Below are 18,954 nucleotides of genomic sequence, written 5' to 3' on the forward strand. Positions count from 1 at the left end.
CTGTAAAGCAATCATTCAATCTCCCCTACCCTCAAACTCTCCCCCATCCCACCAACCCAAGGCTCTCACTCAATCCCCATTTCCCTACCCCAAGCACACACCCTCCCCTGGTAGGAACCCTGTGGAGCGCACATCGGTTTGTAACCTGGGAGCTGTCAGCCATGCTGCTAGCTACCCCTGTGGCTGTCAGCAACGCTTCCCTCACTCACGCGCTTACCTTTCTCCCTCTCCCCCACTCTCTCTCCCTCTCCGTCCTCTATTTTTTTTTCTCTTCCTCCATCCCTGGCTTGCCTTGATCACCTCTCTCCGTCTCTCACTCCTATCTCTCACTCCTATCCCTTTATTCCCTCTCCCTCTCCCTTCTCTATTCTTTCTCCCTGTCTCCATCCCTGGCATGCTCAATCACCTCTCTCCATCTCTCACTCCTATCCCTTTATTCTCTCTCCCTCCATCCGCCCACCTTGGGGGAAAAAAGCCAACTACATCTATACCAGATAGTCCGATCTTGATTGCGCCGCAGCACGTTATTGTGCACGTCTACACATATGTTATCTCAAGCAATTCATATATTATCACTGGCCTTCTTATTGACAAAGAGACACACGCCCAGGGAAGCACAGAGACACACGCCCAGGGAAGCAGGGAGACAAAGTGAGAAGCAGGGAGTCAGAGAGACAGAGGGACACAGACTGACCGGGAATCACAGGGAGTGTTATCGTCAGGGCAGTGCAGGTTAAGCATGTTCATTCAGTTCTCCTGGTTGTCTGGCTGGCCCTGCTGGCTTCCTGAACGTGATGGGGATTCTAATAGGCTCTCCTGGCTGTATTGTTGCATAAATGAATATCCTCAGAGACAGACACGTTGGAGTGGACAAGACATGTAAATGAAACAGATGTGGGATTTTAAAGTACGACACCGCGTGAACTCAATGCGTGAATAGATTGATAAGTGACCGAAACAGATCTATGTGAAAAGACCAATATAAGTGAATAGTTGTTTGACAGATCCGGTCAAGCGTAAGCGGAGAGAGATAATTATGGGGTTTTTATTCTCGTAAATTCAGTGTACAAGTTGCACCAACCAGCTGAATTACTATTGTATTCTCCAAAAAAGAAAAGTTCAACATTAATCCACAGAGCGGAGAGCCCTGTGTTGCAGTAGTGGCCTGAGGGCACTGGGCCCCACCGTGGAGCTTCATCCTGGGGCCCTGCTGTTCCGCGAGGCCCTCCTGCCGAGCTCCGTCCTCTTAAAGACACTTCAAAGGCCGGTTTTTACAGGCAGGATGGGAAGTTGAACTCTGACCCCCCCCCCCCCGCAAACACACACTAATTGATCAGATCTGTGGGGGAGGAGAGGGGAGAGAATGCGTGATAAGAAAGAGGAAATGTAAGACGAGGGGGAGAAGGATGGAGAAAAGAGGCTGGTGAATGTCTCCATCACCTCCGTGAAAGGATACGACCGTTGTTCAAGGAGTGTAGAGTATAGTGCTCCTGTAGTGCTCCTCATATGGAGATGTGCGTCACACAAGCAAAGCAGGTATGTTTATTACATCTGCACTGTCTTATAACTCTTCCCTCGGCGGCCAGTTTATTAGGTACACCCATCTAGTTCCAGGTCAGAACCCCCCTCCCCCTTTTGCCTCCAGAACAGCCTGAATTCTTGAGGGCATGGCATTCAATCGTTGCTCAATTGGTATCAGGGGACGTAACGTGTGCCAGGAATACATTCCCCACACCAGTACACCACTGCCAACAGCCTGTACAGTTGACATCAGGCAGGATGGGCCAAATCCTGACTCTGCCATCCGCATGACACTAGAGGAAGTGGGATTTGTTGGACCAAACAATGGTTTTCCATTCCTCAGTTGTCCAGTGTTGGTGACCGTGTGCCCACTGGAGCAGTTTCTTCTTGTTTTTAGCTGGTAGGAGTGGAACCCGGTGTGGTCCTATGTGACAAGGACCGACAGACAAGTTGTGAGTTCTGAGATGCTGTTCTGCACACCACTGTTGTACTGGCCGTTGTTTGTCTGTTTGTGGCCCGCCTGGTAGTTTGCACGATTCTTGCCATTCTCATTCTACCTCTCTCGTCAACGAGCTGTTTTCGCCATCAGGACTGCCACTGACTGGACGTTTTTTGTTTGTCGCACCGTTCACGGTAAACCTTGGGGCCCAGGAGGGACGGACGTTTCTGAGAAGCTGGATCCGGCGCGCCAGGCACCGGCGATCATACTGGACCACGCTCAAAGTCGCCTACGTTACTCGTTTTTGCCCATTCTAGTGTTCAATTGAACAGTATCTGAATGCCTCGATGCCTGTCTGCCTACTTTATATAGCCACGTGACACACCGTGTGTAGGAGCGATCCATTTTGTGTGAACGGGGTGGTGTACCTAATAAACTGGCCACCGAGTGTTTATGGTTGGTCGTTTCTGCATGTGTCAGTCATTTGTTTATGCCTATGGACCCTGATCAAAAGTATTACACTATAGGGAATAGGGTGCCATTTGGGACGAAAACCTCCTGCTCGCAGCAAGTCAGTTCACCGCTTAGCCAGGTTCATTTTCCACCTCATGGCCTCAATCTCCCACATCAAGACTAAGAGAGAGAGAGAGAGAGAGAGAGAGAGAGAAAGAGAGAGAGAGAGAGAGAAAGTATGAGAAAGAAAGAGATGAGACAAAGCGAGAGAGAGAGAGAAATAGTCATTGCACATTCTTTGAGAGTGAAAGAGTGACCCCGTGGATCACCAGCCTGATGTAATGTTGACTGCTATGAGTGGAGGTCCAGACTCTACAAAGATTCCCAAATGGCACCCTATTCCCTACAAATGTGCACTACTTTTGACCAGGAACCGTAGAGTGGAGGGCTGTAGTCAAAAGTAGTGCACTATGTAGGGAATAAAGTGCTATTTTGGGACAGACAGGGTTTCCTTCTGGTCAGAGCAGGGAGTACAGTTAACACACAATCATAATACAGCTCGTTTCAAGGACACAATTTTAGCAAATTAGCGTGAAATAAGATGATCGAAAGGTAGGCTCCTTCCCGCCCTCTCTCTCCCTTACTATTTGACTTGGCAGTGGCTTGGTGCAGAGAGGCCAAATTTGAGGCTACTTAAGACTCTGTGACGGCTGCATCGCGTTCTTGTGACGTTGACCGGTGACACAGAAGTATCACAAGTCATTCTCTATCCTGCTTTCCACCAATCACAATTGTCATATCTGGCCCCGAAGAAATATCTCCACGCTTATTTGTAGTGTGGAAGGATGCATGATGATATGATGTGATTGGATTTACTTTCAATTGGTGGTTGCTTTACCTTCCTTAAATGAGCTTATTGTAAATCACTTTGCATAAGAACAGGTTATTTTAATCCCATAGACCGAGCAGTAGAACACTTGCCCATGGCAGCCTGCCTTCAATGCCTCAACATTATGTACTGTGAATATTTCAGTGCCCCCATTTTGAGTAACATCCCGAGGCTTTCAGTCTAGCTAAGACTGTGTGGTCTTCTCTCTGTTGCCTCCGTGGAACATGGAACTCTAAAATGGAACATGGAACTGAAAAGGGCCTCGCCCGACCCTACTGTATCAATAATGGATTGTAAGTGCGGTCTAGACCTCCATTTGGAACGGTGGTGCAGTGGTATTTAAGATGTGGTTAGTGAGAGCCCTGGTGGAGAGAGGCATATTTAAATCATAATGTGGTTCCTTTCTCATGTCCTCCTTTCATTAACGAGGCCTGAGAGGGGAGGGGAGAGAAAGGCAGAGAAATAGAGAGAGAGCAGAGATAGAGAGAGAGAGAGAGCGATATATGCTTCGCTGAGAGTAAGGCTTGGGTCTGTGATGGTTTGCGCCATTGACCTCCAGTCATCCAGCTGAGCTAACATACGCAAACATGTGCACTCGCATGCTCACCGTGTCATTAGCAACACTGTCCAACAAGTACAGCTGGCATGTGGAGAAGACAACGGGATGGTTTAATAATATAAGCCATTTAGCAGACGCTTTCATCCTTAGCGACTTACAGACTTTGCACGCTAAGTATGGGTGGTCCCGGGAATCAAGCCCACTACCCTGGTGTTACAAGTGCCATGCTCTACCACGTGAGCTATGAAGAAGAACCACATCAAAAGTAGAAAGAGATTAGACAAAGCGAGAGAGAGAGAAATAGCACATTCTTTGTGAGAGAGAGAGAGAGAGAGAGAGAGAGAGAGAGAGAGAGAGAGAGAGAGAGAGAGAGAGAGAGAGAGAGAGAGAGAGAGAGAGAGAGAGAGAGAGAGAGAGAGAGAGAGAGAGAGAGAGAGAGAGAGAGAGAGAGAGAGAGAGAGAGAGAGAGAGAGAGAGAGAGAGAGAGAGAGAGAGAGAGAGAGAGAGAGAGAGAGAGAGAGAGAGAGAGAGACCAGGAAGCCTCCATTATTTAGTTGGTTTTAGAACAGGGACAGTTCAGACAGAGTCAGAAGTCAAGTGCAACAGTGGGTGGTGAGAAGACTGGATCCAGAGTTTGAGTGCTATAACATGTTACCTGCACGAACAGCCCTATTAGAATGAGGAGCACCGGCATGACCCTGGCACAAACCATTAACACCTTTAAAGGACAAATTCACTTTTTTTTTTACCCCCCCAAAACATGACATGTTATAAAAGTGTCCAGACACTTTTTGCGATTTCACTTGGTTTGGAGAAACTTACCCCCACCAGCGATATACTTCCTCATGCTCTTTCTGTAGTTGCAGGGGCACAGATAAAACATGGCTCCAAGTATGTCCTTTTAGAAATGGCAACGCTCTCAGTATGCAGGTCTTTAGATGTTGTTCACATGAAATTGTGTCATTTCAAGCTTGATCTGCAACGTTCCGTGTGCGTGCACGCGCAGGCTTTATGTCACCACAATGGGAAAATGAAGGCACGTGCGTGCTCGCACACGGAGAAGCATCGCTCAAGTCAAAACTAAATGGTATAACATTGCGAATAAAGTAAAAAAATGACACAATTTCAATTTCTGAACACTTCTATAACATTTAATTGACAAAAAAAAATGGTGTTACAAATTGGTTAACGTGTCCTTTAAACAGGTAGCCTAGCGTATAATATAAAATATTTCGCATCTAAACAGTGATAACATGTTTGAAAGTCAATACTGTTGCCCAATATACACAACAATGACCAACAATTAACACGTTCCTCAAAACAAAGACAACATTTTGCATATTAACATTAGCGTTTACTAATAAACAATGAAAACACCCCCGAAATGGGAGAAACCAAATAACCAGAGGCGGGAAACCTGTGGACAAAGTCGTGAACTTGACTGGCGCGTGCACCCCCCATAGAGTATTCATTCTGCCGGTTCTGTTACAAAACATTTCTTCAGCAGGAGCAAGCGGAACGAAATGGGGAGGGACGTACCTGAATTTGTCCAGTAGAAACATTTTGCGACTGTCAGGCGGAATGAATACACTCCAGGTCTGAGTGTTGGTGAAAGACAGGTTGGTGTTACCGATCGAAGAAAAGACATAGTAAACATTTATCTCTAAACACAGTAGGCCTAAGTGACAGGTTACTATTACCAGACTGGCGTTTGGTCTATTCACGATACAAAGCACAATGTTTACAATTGTGAAAAATACAAAGCAAGCGTTGTTTGTAACAAAAAAAACAGTCCGTTTGTGTGAGGAGAGAAGGAGGGTAGTAGCCGTTGAGTCGATAGCTCACAGGTACATACGTCTTCACTGTGTGTGTGTGCGGATGAGTTTGTGTCTGTGTGAGTGTGTGAATCCTCTTTTTGGCAGGATTTCAGTCCACTTGGGGATATTTGTAGCCTACTTATGGCCGAATTGCACGTGAGTGTGTTGTTGTAAGACAGCGAGTGTTAGTGTTTCTAGGCCGGGTGACACACATACAGTACATCGGTATCCTCTCCAAATGAATCCCCCATGTGTTTCCTAACCACTACCCTACACACACACACGCACACGCACACGCTCACGCACACGCACACGCACACGCACTCGCACTCGCACTCGCACTCGCACTCGCACACGCACACGCTCACGCTCACGCTCACACTCACACTCACACTCACACACACACACACACACTCACACTCACACTCACACACACACACACTCACACACTCACACTCACACTCACACTCACACTCACACTCACACACACACACCGTGACACCAACACACACACTGTTCTGTTTTTATGGTTTGTACACTCAGTGTATATGGCTCTGGGCTAAACCATTATCTGTCACATCACGATGACATCACCATTGACGATGGCTGTCAGTCATTGTCGGTAGACTATGCTATCGTAATATATCGCCCAACCCTAGTTTACTGGGACATGAAACAGCTATGTGTCCACTCGACACGTTGAGCAGTGGTTAGGGTATGATTGGAGATCAATGAAGGAACACCTTCATAATATTGAGTTGCACACCCTTTTGCCATCAGTTGGATTCTGGGTTCGAGTCCAGGCTCTGGAGACCCATGGGACGGTGCATAATTGGCCCAGCGTTGTCCGGGTTAGGGGAGGGTTTGGCCGGAAGGGATGTCCTTGTCCCATCGCGCACTAGCGACTCCTGTGGCGGGCCGGGCGCGGTGCACGCTGACACGGTTGCCAGGTGTACAGTGTTTCCTAAGACACATTGGTGCGGCTGGCTTCCGGGTTAAGCGGGCGTTGCGTCAAGAAGCTGTGCGGCTTGGCTGGGTCGTGTTTCGGAGGACGCACGGCTTTCGACCTTCGCCTCTCCCGGGTCCATACGGGAGTTGCAGCGATGAGACAAGAATGTAACTACCAATTGGATACCAGGAAAATGGGGAGGAAAAGGAGTAAAAAAAAGAAAAAAAAAAAAATGAACAGCCTCAATTGGACTCTACAAGGTGTGTGTGTGTGAGGCGTCGAAAGTTTTCCACAGGGATGCTGGCCCATGTTGACTCCAATGCTTCCCACAGTTGTGTCAAGTTGGCTGGATGTCCTTTGGATGGTGGACCATTCTTGACACACCCGGGAAACTGTTGAGGGTGAAAAACCCAGCAGCGTTCCAGTTCTACACACTCAAACCGGTGCGCCTGGCACCTACTGTACTACATCCCCGCTCAAAGGCACTTGAATCTTTTGTCTTGCCCATTCACCCTTTGAATGGCACACACACACAATCCATGTCTACAATTGTCTCAAGGCTTCAAAATCCTTCTTTAACCTGTCTCCTCCCCTTCATCTACACTGACAGAAGTGGATTTAACAGGTGGCATACTTAAGGTATCATAGCTTTCATCTGGATTCTCCTGGTCAGTCTACGTCATGGAAAGGACAGGTGTTCCTAAAGAGTTAGGCCAGGTCAGCTATGTTGGCGCCCATATAGACCTTTATTTTCTGAAATGTTGTTGACGTCTGCCTCTGACAGTTCCCTAGGAATTGAACAGACTTTTTTATTGATTAGCATTCGCCATACTGTGTGTCCAAGTCTTCACTGTGTGGTGGTGTTGCATATCTGCTTTCACTGGGCACCTTCATAGGTATTGAAAACGATCATAGATAAACAGCACCACGCGGAAGGAAGCGTTAACTATCACTTAGAAGCGGCTACGGAGGAGAAAGGGACACTGAATGCTCGAGCTCGTTGGCCTAACGCTCTCTATATGTGGTTCTGGTTTAGCCTATTTGAACTTGCCTGGCGCCGCGCAGAGCGGAGTCTCGCAGCGCACAGCAGGGCAGCGCACAAGTGACATTCCGAGTAATTGGCCGAGTCCTACTTGCTATAGCCTATTTGAATAAATATGTTATACACAGAACGCAGGAGTGGAATGTAAGGTCAGACAGAGTGGAGAATTCCACCGAAACGGAGCAAAACGTCCAGTCAGAAAACATTGTTTCTCTCTCTCTCTCGGTCAGATGCACGGGCCTTAAGGGCTCCCACACAGTCTATCTGACGGAGCTTCGTTTGCAAAGCTCCCCGTGTAGTTTGTGTGTCGAATGTGTGGAACGGCGATGCAAATGGGGCTCCTTAGCTCCTTATGCGTAGACGGTGAAATCACTGTGGAGAGCCCTTTAGACTCTAGCACAGTGGTGTAGTGGGGGCTATACCCACTTTTTGTTCAGTGGGCATTGCGTGTACTCTGATCTTCATCCCCATGGATGCGTACTGTATCAAAGTAGTGTAGTGGAGCCTACACACTCGTAAAGCATGTGAAGTATTCACATGCGTGCCTCGAGTGCAATATCGCAGCAAGAGTGCGCAGCTCTCCACTGGTTGTCACGTGGAGCAGCTCACGGAGTAACGACATCGGTAGGCAGTAGTGTAGTTAAGAAAGAGCTTTCAACTTATGATATCTACCAATAAATGCAACAATGGGTATGCAAACCAGGTATTGAAAAAAGTTTGGTCCGAAGTCTTGTTTGAATCTTTGCGATGTGCAATGCACTGTTTGAATAAACATTTCTAATATTTCTTTCCCAAAAAACCTTCCCAATTAAATGTTGACTGCAAAGTAGGCCTACCTGGCAGAGTGATTTTATGATGATTTGTATCAATTGAGAGGGCAAACTCTGCCATTACATCATGTACACTGCAGGCCTACATTGTACAGTACAGAAACACCGCTAGCCAAATGTACTCTTGCTAGGTGCCCGAAAAAACTATAGGAAATAGGGTGCCTTTCCTGTTTGGGAAATTTGGGGCGATAATCTGAGTAGGCTCACTTCTCCAGGCACCACCACTGCTCTAGCCTAAACCTATAAAACATATTTTTATAACAGACGCTCCTTAATTATCTTGTGTCTTGCTGTTTTTTTCTTAATTATCATTTTTATAAAGTATTAAAAAATAAATGACACATGCAGGCCGGGAAAATCCCCTCCATGCGAGGTTGAAAACCAAATAGCCAATAAGCTGTCGTAAAATATTTAAGACAAGTTAAAGTTATGAACAGTAGCTTTTGTCCCCAAATATTCTAGACTAAGAAGGTGTTGTCCTAATGTCTAAGCAGAGGCTATTCTCAGTCACAGCTTTATGAGAGATGTAACACACAGTTTGATTTATTCACTATTTTATGAGGCAAATAAAGCTATTATTATCCCGTTCTGGAAATGAGAGACAGGTTATACTTAATGGAGTGGATAGAAACTAACTCACTACGGTAGGACCGTTCCTCAGCAGACTGTTACAGCTTCATCAATGTTGCGCCACAAAGACACACACACACACACACACACACACACACACACACACACACACACACACACACACACACACACACACACACACACACACACACACACAAACCTGTTCCATGCTGAAGCTCCTCCACCAGAAAGGTATATCAGGAAATATTTGCCTGCACTTAGCCTCTGCCCAGGCTTTCAACAACATTATCTTTCACAATGATTTTTCCAGTTGTAGTATTCGATTTCACGCTATAGCCCAACGTTGGGCTATACTAATCATTTTTATTGATTATTTTGGGGTGGCTGATAAAGGGTGATACCATTGGATCTCATAATGTTTTATCGGTACATAATCAACCATACAGTCAGTAAACCCACATGTGACTGAAACTTACTGTTCTATTTCTGCTGGTTTCTTAAAGGACACGGATCTCCTGGACATCGCCTATATCAAGGACGCCAGGAACGGAAAATGCACCAAAACGCCAAAGGTATGTCAAGTCAGGCCAGTGATTTCCGCTCAGTGCTCGAATCAAATGGATTCAGATGTACTGTACATCTGTGTATCTCATTGTCTTTCCACCAAAAGCTCCATTCCAAACTCTATAATAGGGCTTTATGAGAAACCCTGGAAGAGAGACAAGCTAATCGGATATTATTGTAGTTTCTTGGAGGGTATATCGGGACAGGAATAGGAGGCGAAGGAGGAAGAGAGAGACAGAGACACTGCTCTGTGTGCTATAGGGATCAGACAGGGACATTTGAATAGATCTGCATATGGATACAGAACTGGACATCACTACACAATGGTGTGTGTGTGTGTGTGTGTGTGTGTGTGTGTGTGTGTGTGTGTGTGTGTGTGTGTGTGTGTGTGTGTGTGTGTGTGTGTGTGTGTGTGTGTGTGTGTGTGTGTGTGTGTGTGTGTGTGTGTGTGTGTGTGTGTGTGCGCGTGCGGAGCTTATGTTAGGCATTATGTTGACTGTCCTCTAAGCTAGGGCTCTGACGGTCATGTTATTTTGGATAACGGTAATTGGCCAGCCAAATGACTGTAGTCCCCGTAATAACCTTTTGAATAGCAACATATATATATATTAAATGGAATGAATAGAACGGGCATTCACGTTCAAGACAATGATGGCATAATAGGTGAACTGGCGGTCATACTAAGAGTCGATATTAAAGTAATAATAAGGAATACCCCTTGTCCACGTCCACAAATTGGGAGAATATAAACATTCTTTCAAATTGACCCACGTTGTAAAAGAGCCAACTTCGTCGTAGATTTTTTGTTATACAGAAGTAACAAAGCGTGCCGAAAAGCTGCTGTGTTGTTCAATGTACATGTAACCAAGTCAAAAATCACGATGCTCCCACGTAGGGAAATAGCAGCTGCGAGAAGAGCCCTGTGGCTTCAGGATATTCGGTGTGGTAGAGTGGGAAATGTGGTGTCACGGTCGTCTTGTGGTGAATGAGTGGACCAAGGCGCAGCGGGAGAGAAATACATCTTCCTTTTATTAGACGAAGACGTAACACGAAAACGAAACACTCTAACAAAACTAACAAAACAATAAACGACCGTGAAGCTATAAACGAAAGTGCACACACAAGCTACTAACGTTCAACATAGACAATTACCCACGAAAACCTACTGTCTATGGCTGCCTAAAATATGGCTCCCAATCAGAGACAATGAATGACAGCTGTCTCTGATTGAGAACCATTCAGGCAACCATAGACTTGCCTAGACAACTATACTAAGCCCAACCCCATACACTCAACAAAACCCCCTATACAATACAAACACCCTAAACTAGACAAAACACACAAACATCCCCCATGTCACACCCTGACCTAACTAAACTAATAAAGAAAATCAATATAACAGAGGCCAGGGTGTGACATGTGGGGACCCGTTGTCCCAGTAGGCTACACGTAGCTGTGTGTGGAAAACATCACAGGTAAGACATTTATACTCAACAAAAATATAAACGCAACATGTAAAGTGTTGGTCCCATGTTTCATGAGCTGAAATAAAAGATCCCAGAAGTGTTCCATACACACAAAAACGCTCACATTTTGTGCACACATTTGTTTACATCCGTTCTAGTTAGCATTTCTCCTTTGCCAAGCTAATCCATCCACCTGACAGGTGTGGCATATCAACAAACGGATTAAACAGCATGATCATTGCACAGGTGCACCTTATGCTGGGGACAGTAAACCCAGGACCTCCACATCAGGCTGCTTCACCTGCAGGATCGTCTGAGACCAGCCACCTGGACAGCTGATGAAACTGTGGGTTTTCACAACCGAATCATTTTTGTTCAAACTGTCAGAAACGTCTCAGGGAAGCTCATGTGCGTGCTCGTCATCCTCACCAGGGTCTTGACCTGACTGCAGTTCAGCGTGGTTATCGACTTCAGTGGGCAAATGTTCACCTTCGATGGCCACTGGCATGCTGGAGAAGTGTGCTCTTCACGGATGGATCCCGGTTTCAACTGTACCGGGCAGATGACAGACAGCGTGTATGGCGTTGTGTGGGCGAGTGATTTGCTGATGTCAACGTTGTGAACAGAGAGACCCATGGTGGTGGTGTGGTTGTGGTATGGGCAGGCATAAGCTACAGACAACAAACACAATTGCATTTAACGATGGCAATTTAAATGCACAGAGATACCGGGATGAGATCCTGAGGCCCATTGTCGTGCCATCCATCACCTCAAGTTTCAGCACGATAATGCACAGCCCCATGTCGCAAGGATCAGTACACAATTCCTGGCAGCTGAAAATGTCCCAGTTCTTCCATGGCCTGCATTACATGTAAGGGATTACAAAAAAACAGTGACTGTAATCCGTTACGTTACCAGCAAAAATATTGTTATCAGATTACAGATACTTTTGAAAAACTAGATGATTACTTCGAGGATTACTTTTAAATTCAGAAAGGGGGTTTGCAAAAAATATATTTGACACTTCTGTTTTCTCAATGATATTCAAATCAGCTTTGAAAAAAAGGCGCTAGTTTAAGTTTGTTCTGAGCGAGTCTGACTACAAATCAGAGACCACAACGATGACACACCAAATGTGTTTGATGGATCGCAGGAAAAGAACATTAATAGGCTTTTGTAGGCTACAGTCCAAGCTGTGTCTTCCAATGGTGCGACTGCTGTCGGCATCCAAAAACTATCCAACTTGAATGAACGCTTGGAGGTAAGGATGACAGCAGTGGTGTAGTCTACGACGATGTGAATCACACTGCTGCTCTCTCATTTAGCTATTTGTGCCTTACAGAGTGTGGTTGTTGTGGATGGCTGTTCACAAATGTAAATGTGTATTTGAACCCAATAATGGTTGAATTCAAGAAGTTTAAGCTGCCTATCAATCATTGTTTTTGAAACCAGTGGACAGCCAGTGAAAAATACACTCTTGCAACAGCTGCACAGTGCGGATCCCAGCCTATGGAATAAAAGTGATGCTTTTATTGCTCAATTCATGCTGATAAATTGTTTTTATCCATAGGCGTAATGGACACATGTTCAAACTCGCACACTTTTGATAGACTTAAAGGGGCAATCTGTAGTTGCTACATCCCATTTTTGGACTTAAAAATGATTGAGTCTTGAAGAATATAACTTAGAAATGCTTCATGAGCTTAGTTCAACTGTCACACTCCATGAGAACCCAAAATATAAGCTTGTTTTTCTCCAATGTTTGTAAATGTAAACCAACACTGTATAGCCTCATAACATGGTTAAAACAATAATTGTGATATCATGGATGGTCAGTCCTTGCATCCATAGCTCTGTCTGTTAATCTGAGAGTGGTTACATTTCTCCAGGCCCATCCCTCAGCTTTTTACCAAAACAGAGGCGGGCTGCCCATTTTGTTATTGTTTCATCTGTGGATTTTCCCTTTAAACAGCTGCATATTATCAAGATATCAAAGTGTCACTAACAAAAAGGTAATCAATAAGCCTATAGCAAATGCAGCATATGGCATTCATTTTTCACATGTAAATAGCACTTTTTCAGTAGTGCTCAAAGCCATTCCATGAGTGCAGCATTGATTTTTCAACTCGATTCAATGAGGCCAGTCAGTCCTCCATGACAATAAAATCATAAACAACAGAGTAGGGCTGGTTTATAAATCCTTAATTGTCCTTAGTTATGGTCAGGTAATTTTGGCTAATCTATACTTCCTTATTTCCAAATCCTATTCTTGGTGATCAAGGGGTACAACATTTATTGGAATGGCGGGAATTCTTATAGACTTTGGTTTTTAATGTAAAGATATAATTTTATCATATTATTAAATGTAGTAGAAAGTGATGGGATAGAGGAAGCCCACATAACCAACCCATAAAGTAAAATGTAACATCCATATATGGCCAGCTATGTAAACTTCAACATTGATTTATCCCTGGTAACATACATTTTTGTCTTCTTCTTATGCCTCTTAAGGGGAAAGTAATCTAAAAGTAACTGAATGTAATCCGATTACGTTACTGAGTTTGGTAATCCATAAATTACGTTACTGATTACAATGTTGGACAGGTAACTAGTAACTGTAACGGATTACATTTAGAAAGTAACCTACCCAACCCTGCTCACCAGAGTTGTCACCCATAAGCGTGTTTGGGAGGCTATAGATCGATGTGTACGACAGCGTTTTCCAGTTCCCACCAATATACAGCAACTTCGCAATTGAAGAGGAGTGGGGCATTAGGGGGGCCCTACAAAATTACATTTTTCTAAGTAATGAGAATGTTAGGGAGCAGGCAATGTTGAAAAGTAATCTTTATACATGTTGAATTTTTCTTAAATGTGGTTCTGTAATTGATTAAAACAAGCAGACAGCAAGGAAATTGCTTTTTTTCTTCTTTTTTTCTGTGAGCCAATAGAGTAACCTAGGTAACCACAAGTTATTTTCTCCACAGGCGGGCGGGGCCACGACGTTGTATCTAACACCGTCTTGGACTATTGCGAGTGTACCCATATAGGAGCAAAGCAGGATGTAAAAGCAGGAAGTCTACCTATCAATATGTGCTGTGATTTGTTGATTCAACTCAACTGACATTACAAAAAAATACATACCATTGCATAAGCCACATCAGTTAACATCATTTTAATGAAGATTCTACATTAAAGTGGAAATGATTGCATCACAATACCAGGCAGCCATTGCGAGTGTACCCATGAGTTTACCTGTCAAATTGCCAGGGTTAGAGGTTCCAAGCCCATTCTATTAATCGTTTTCTACAACACCTTGTCAACAAAGTTTCATCACGTTGTTAATAAGAGTCCATGTTAACGCAGAAACGGACTCAACCGCACGAATGCCCGGCCATCCCGTCATCAGTCAGATGTTCGTTCCCTAATGAAAAATGCACTAGCGTTCAAAAGTTTGGGGTCACTTAGAAATGTCCTTGTTTTTGAAAGAAAAGCACATCTTTTGTCCATTAAAATAACATAAAATGTATCATAAATGCAGTGTAGATTTTGTTAATGTTGTAAATGACTATTGTAGCTGGAAATGACAGATTTTTTTATTTAATATCTACATAGGCGTACAGATGCCCATTATCAGCAACCATCACTCCTGTGTTCCAATGGCACGTTGTGTTAGCTAATCCAAGTTGATAATTTTAAAAGGCTAATTGATCATTAGAAACCCTTTTTGCAATTATGTTAGCACAGCTAAAAACTGTTGTTCAGATTAAAGAAGCAATAAAACTGGGCTTCTTTAGACTAATTGAGTATCTGGAGCATCAGCATTTGTGGATTTAATTTTCAGGCTCAAAATGGCCAGAAACAAAGTGCTTTTTTCTGAAACTCGTCAGTCTATTTTTGTTCTGAGAAATGAAGGCTATTCCATGTGAGGAATTGCCAAGAAACTGAAGATCTGGTACAACGTTGTGTACTACTCCCTTCACAGAACAGCGCAAACTGGCTCTAACCAGAATAGAAAGAGGAGTGGGAGACCCTGGTGCACAACTGAGCAAGAGGACAAATACATTAGAGTGTCTAGTTTGAGAAACAGACGCCTCACAACTCCTCAACTTGCAGCTTCATTATATAGTACCAGGAAAACACCTGTCTCAAAGTCAACAGTGAAGAGGCGACTCCGGGATGCTGGCCTTCCAGGCAGAGTTCCTCTGTCCAGTGTCTGTGTTCTTTTGCCCATCTTAATATTTTCATTTTATTGGCCAATCTGAGAGATGGCTTTTTCTTTGCAGAGTTGCAAAGTGTTGTGGGCAATGTCATGGCCTTGGCCTGTCTGAGTGTTGCATTCTGGCTACAGCTGCTACAAAAGGAGCAAAGGAGACTTTAACGTAATGATTGTTGGCATGATTCACTCCATTAATTACTATGTTAAACAACAGCATACGTTGTGGTATTCGGGTGGAATGTACACAAGGTCCAGACAAAACTCGACTTCCACTTCATCCGAACCCCTCTGAAAGACACACATACATGTTGGAGAGGTTGCTCGTGGAGAAGTTGTTGTGGTGAGTTAAGTGTCTAGCTCAAGGACACAACAGCATCTGATACCAGCTCACCCCCCCCCCCCCCCCCTGTCAGACCCGGGATTTGAACCGGCAACTCCCCAGTTGCTGGTTCGCCGCTCTAAATGATAAGCTAACTGCCATTTCAACCGTTTAAAGGCTAATGGTCACTGCCCCTCTTTGATGCTCTTGTTCTAAGTGCAGAGAAGACAGACTGCTAACAATGCATACCAACACACTGGCAACTGTTGCTTTTGACGCCAAATAAATGTTTTGTTATGTCCAATCTCATAGGAATGTGTACACTCAGTTGGAAAACTATCTGCAACCGCCAAAGAATCTGTCAGGCATATTTGGGCACAATTTCAAGCCAAATATGGAATTCTCCATGGCTCTCTGGTCATTCATATCTCACTTTAAACGTATTACTACAACACTGCATGAATTCTGGTGCACTGTGCATTTTCATTCCCTGACCAATGGCTAAATTGCATCAATTCGTCTACATGTGTTTCTTTGCTGATAAACTGTTGTAATATCATTGGAAATGGCTTCACACTGTCGCCTCGGTCATCACATTAAAACCGAATCCAATTTCATTTGCCACGTGCTTCGTGAACAATAGGTGTAGACCAACAGTGAAATGCTTAGTTACGGACCCTTCCCAACAATTCAGGGAAAAACATAGAACAATAATAACACAAGAAATAAATACACAATGAGAAACGATAACGTGGCTATATACACAGGGTACCAGTACCTAGTCGACGTGCGGGGGTAATTGAGGTGGATAGGTACATATAAGTAGAGGTGACGTGACTAAGCAAGAATTATTCTCCTCTAAGAGTACAGAATGAGGTTCCTAGCACAATGTTGCATCTCTGGAGTGATAGTCAATGGAGCTCCACCGAGAGGAGTTATGCATTCTAAACAACTCAGAGGAGAGAGGCCGTACCTCCTGAGGGTGGATTCTAAACTGCCTACATCAGAGAGGCTGTACCTCCAGAGGATATTACCTTGGGAAGGGTCAGATGGCTACCAGTAGAATGCCATTACCGGCAAGACAGAGAGAGAGAGGGAGGAGAGAGAGAGAGAGAGAGAGAGGGAGGCGGATTAAGGGAGGGAGCTGAAGGAGATGAGGGAGAGTGGAAAGGAGATGTGAGAGAAGGGGAAAGGAGAGAAGGAAACTACAAGCAACAATCAGAGTTAGTACTTGATGCTCTGCACTTACCTAGGGCCATGGTTTGAATCCTAAATTCTCTCTTTCAGATATTTCAGGGATTTTTGTGAAATTGCTTTAAGGATGTGTAAGGATTTGTTGGAGTATGTCATTGACTGCAGGGGCAAAATAGGATTTGTACAATTAAGTTATAATAATGAAGACGAAGACACAAGGGTGTGTAATGTGTGCCTGCGTGCGGGTTTGTGTGTGTTGTCGTGTGTGTGCATGCTGGCGTGCCTGTGGGTGTGTACATGTGTGCGTGCATGTGTGTGTGTGTCGGTGTGTGTGTGTGTCGTTTTGTGAGGACCCCAGGAATGAGCAGTTGTTGCCAAGGTAACAAGTAACGGAGGATCAGAATAAATGTGTCTGTAAACTGACTTGAAGCCTTTCCCTAAAATCAATGGCAACCCTCTGTGGCCTGTGGGTCAAACAGTCCCCCACGTTTCAGTCTGGATGGGGTTAGGGGAACAGCACTACAGGGGGGGGGGAAGAAGGGGTTTATTTGTATCTCTGTGCTTCACTTTTTGCATAAAAATTTCACAAGGGAAAAGTAAAACTGTAAAATGAATAAGAGTTCTGGGCAGCTTAGGAGAGGAGACTGAGTCATTATTATAATTTGTTTGTCGTAATAGCTAAGATTCAATGGTGGTTATTGGTGAGGGTGGAGAGGGGCTCTCTATCCAGGGGATTGGGATGGGGTGACTGGGAGGTCATCAGACACTTCTCTGAAGTATGTGTGGGGCCTCAACTCATCCCACTTCAGTCTCTCAGTGGACCGACTCTTCCGAAGTAGACCCCGACCGGACGTTATACCTTCATTTACAAGGCAATACAAAACTGACCACAGTACTTAAGTGGCAGTATTCCTCCAATGTATGTACAATGACATAACCCACAGTCTTTTGGTGCATTAGTAGAGGAGTTGGAGCTTGAAAGCCCAAAAAAGGCATAGCGCCTCAAAGTACAAAGAATGACTTTTCTTTATGTTTTTGTGTGTGTTCTCTGTTAACTGTGCTCAGGCCACATGCTCACACACTCTATATACCTTCATATACAGTATAGTGCCTTCAGAAAGTTTTCACACCCCTAACACACATTTTGTTGTGTTACAGCCTGCATTTAAAATGCATTCAATGTCAAATTGTGTCACTGGCCTAGACACAATACCCCATAATGTCAAAGTGTAATTATGTTTTTCTACATTTTTACCAATGAATTAAATGTTAAAAGATGAAATGTCTTGGCTCAATAAGTATTCAATCCCTTTGTTATGGCAAGCCTAAATAAGTTCATGTCACGTTCTGACCTTAGTTCCTTTGTTTTGTCTTTTGTTTTAGTATGGTCAGTCAGGGCGTGAGTTGGGTGGGTTGTCTATGTTCGTTTTTCTATGATTTTCTATATTTCTGTGTTTGGCCTGATATGGTTCTCAATCAGAGGCAGCTGTCAATCGTTGTCCCTGATTGGGAACCGTATTTAGGTAGCCTGTTTTCTGTTGGGTTTTGTGGGTGGTTGTTTTCAGTCTTTGTGTGTCTGCACCAGACAGAACTGTTTCGGTTTTCACTTTGTTGTTTTGTAATTTGTAGTGTTCAGTTTATGTCTTAAAATAAACATTATGGACACTTACCACGCTGCATATTGGTCCTTCGATCCTTCTCGCTTCTCCTCGTCAGAAGAGGAGGACGACAGCCGTTACAGTTCAGGAGTAAAAATGTGCTTAACAAGTCACATAATAAGTTGCATGGACTCACTCTGTGTGCAATAATAGTGTTTACCATGATTTTTGAATGACTACCTCATATCTGTACCCCACACATACAATTATCTGTAAGGTTCCTCAGTCGAACAGTGAATTTCAAGCACAGATTCAATCACAAAGGCCAGGGAGGTTTTCCAATGCTTCGCAAAAAAGGGCCCCTATTAGTAAATGGATATTAAAAAAAAGGAAAAAGCACACATTGAATATCCTATTGAACATGGTGAAGTTATTAATTACACTTTGGATGGTGTATCAATGCACCCAGTCACTACAAAGATACAGGCGTCCTTCCTAACTCAG

The 18,954-nt window shown here is 44.2% G+C and overlaps 1 protein-coding gene across 4 annotated transcripts in view; it reads left to right on the forward strand.

The window, feature by feature from the left end:
- LOC129817199 (1-phosphatidylinositol 4,5-bisphosphate phosphodiesterase beta-1-like) overlaps positions 1–18,954 on the forward strand; it is a 217,717-nt gene that overhangs the window by 51,603 nt on the left and 147,160 nt on the right. For all 4 annotated transcript variants that reach the window (XR_008753683.1, XM_055872201.1, XM_055872202.1 and 1 more), the window contains exon 3: positions 9,594–9,662. Coding sequence is in view for 2 of the 4 variants with exons in the window: in XM_055872201.1 (XP_055728176.1) it covers positions 9,594–9,662 (69 nt within the window). In the remaining 2 variants the exon portion in view is untranslated. The remainder of the gene's footprint in view (positions 1–9,593; positions 9,663–18,954) is intronic.

Source organism: Salvelinus fontinalis, chromosome 20 (assembly GCF_029448725.1).
Source record: "Salvelinus fontinalis isolate EN_2023a chromosome 20, ASM2944872v1, whole genome shotgun sequence".
NCBI classification, from domain to species: Eukaryota; Metazoa; Chordata; class Actinopteri; order Salmoniformes; family Salmonidae; genus Salvelinus; species Salvelinus fontinalis.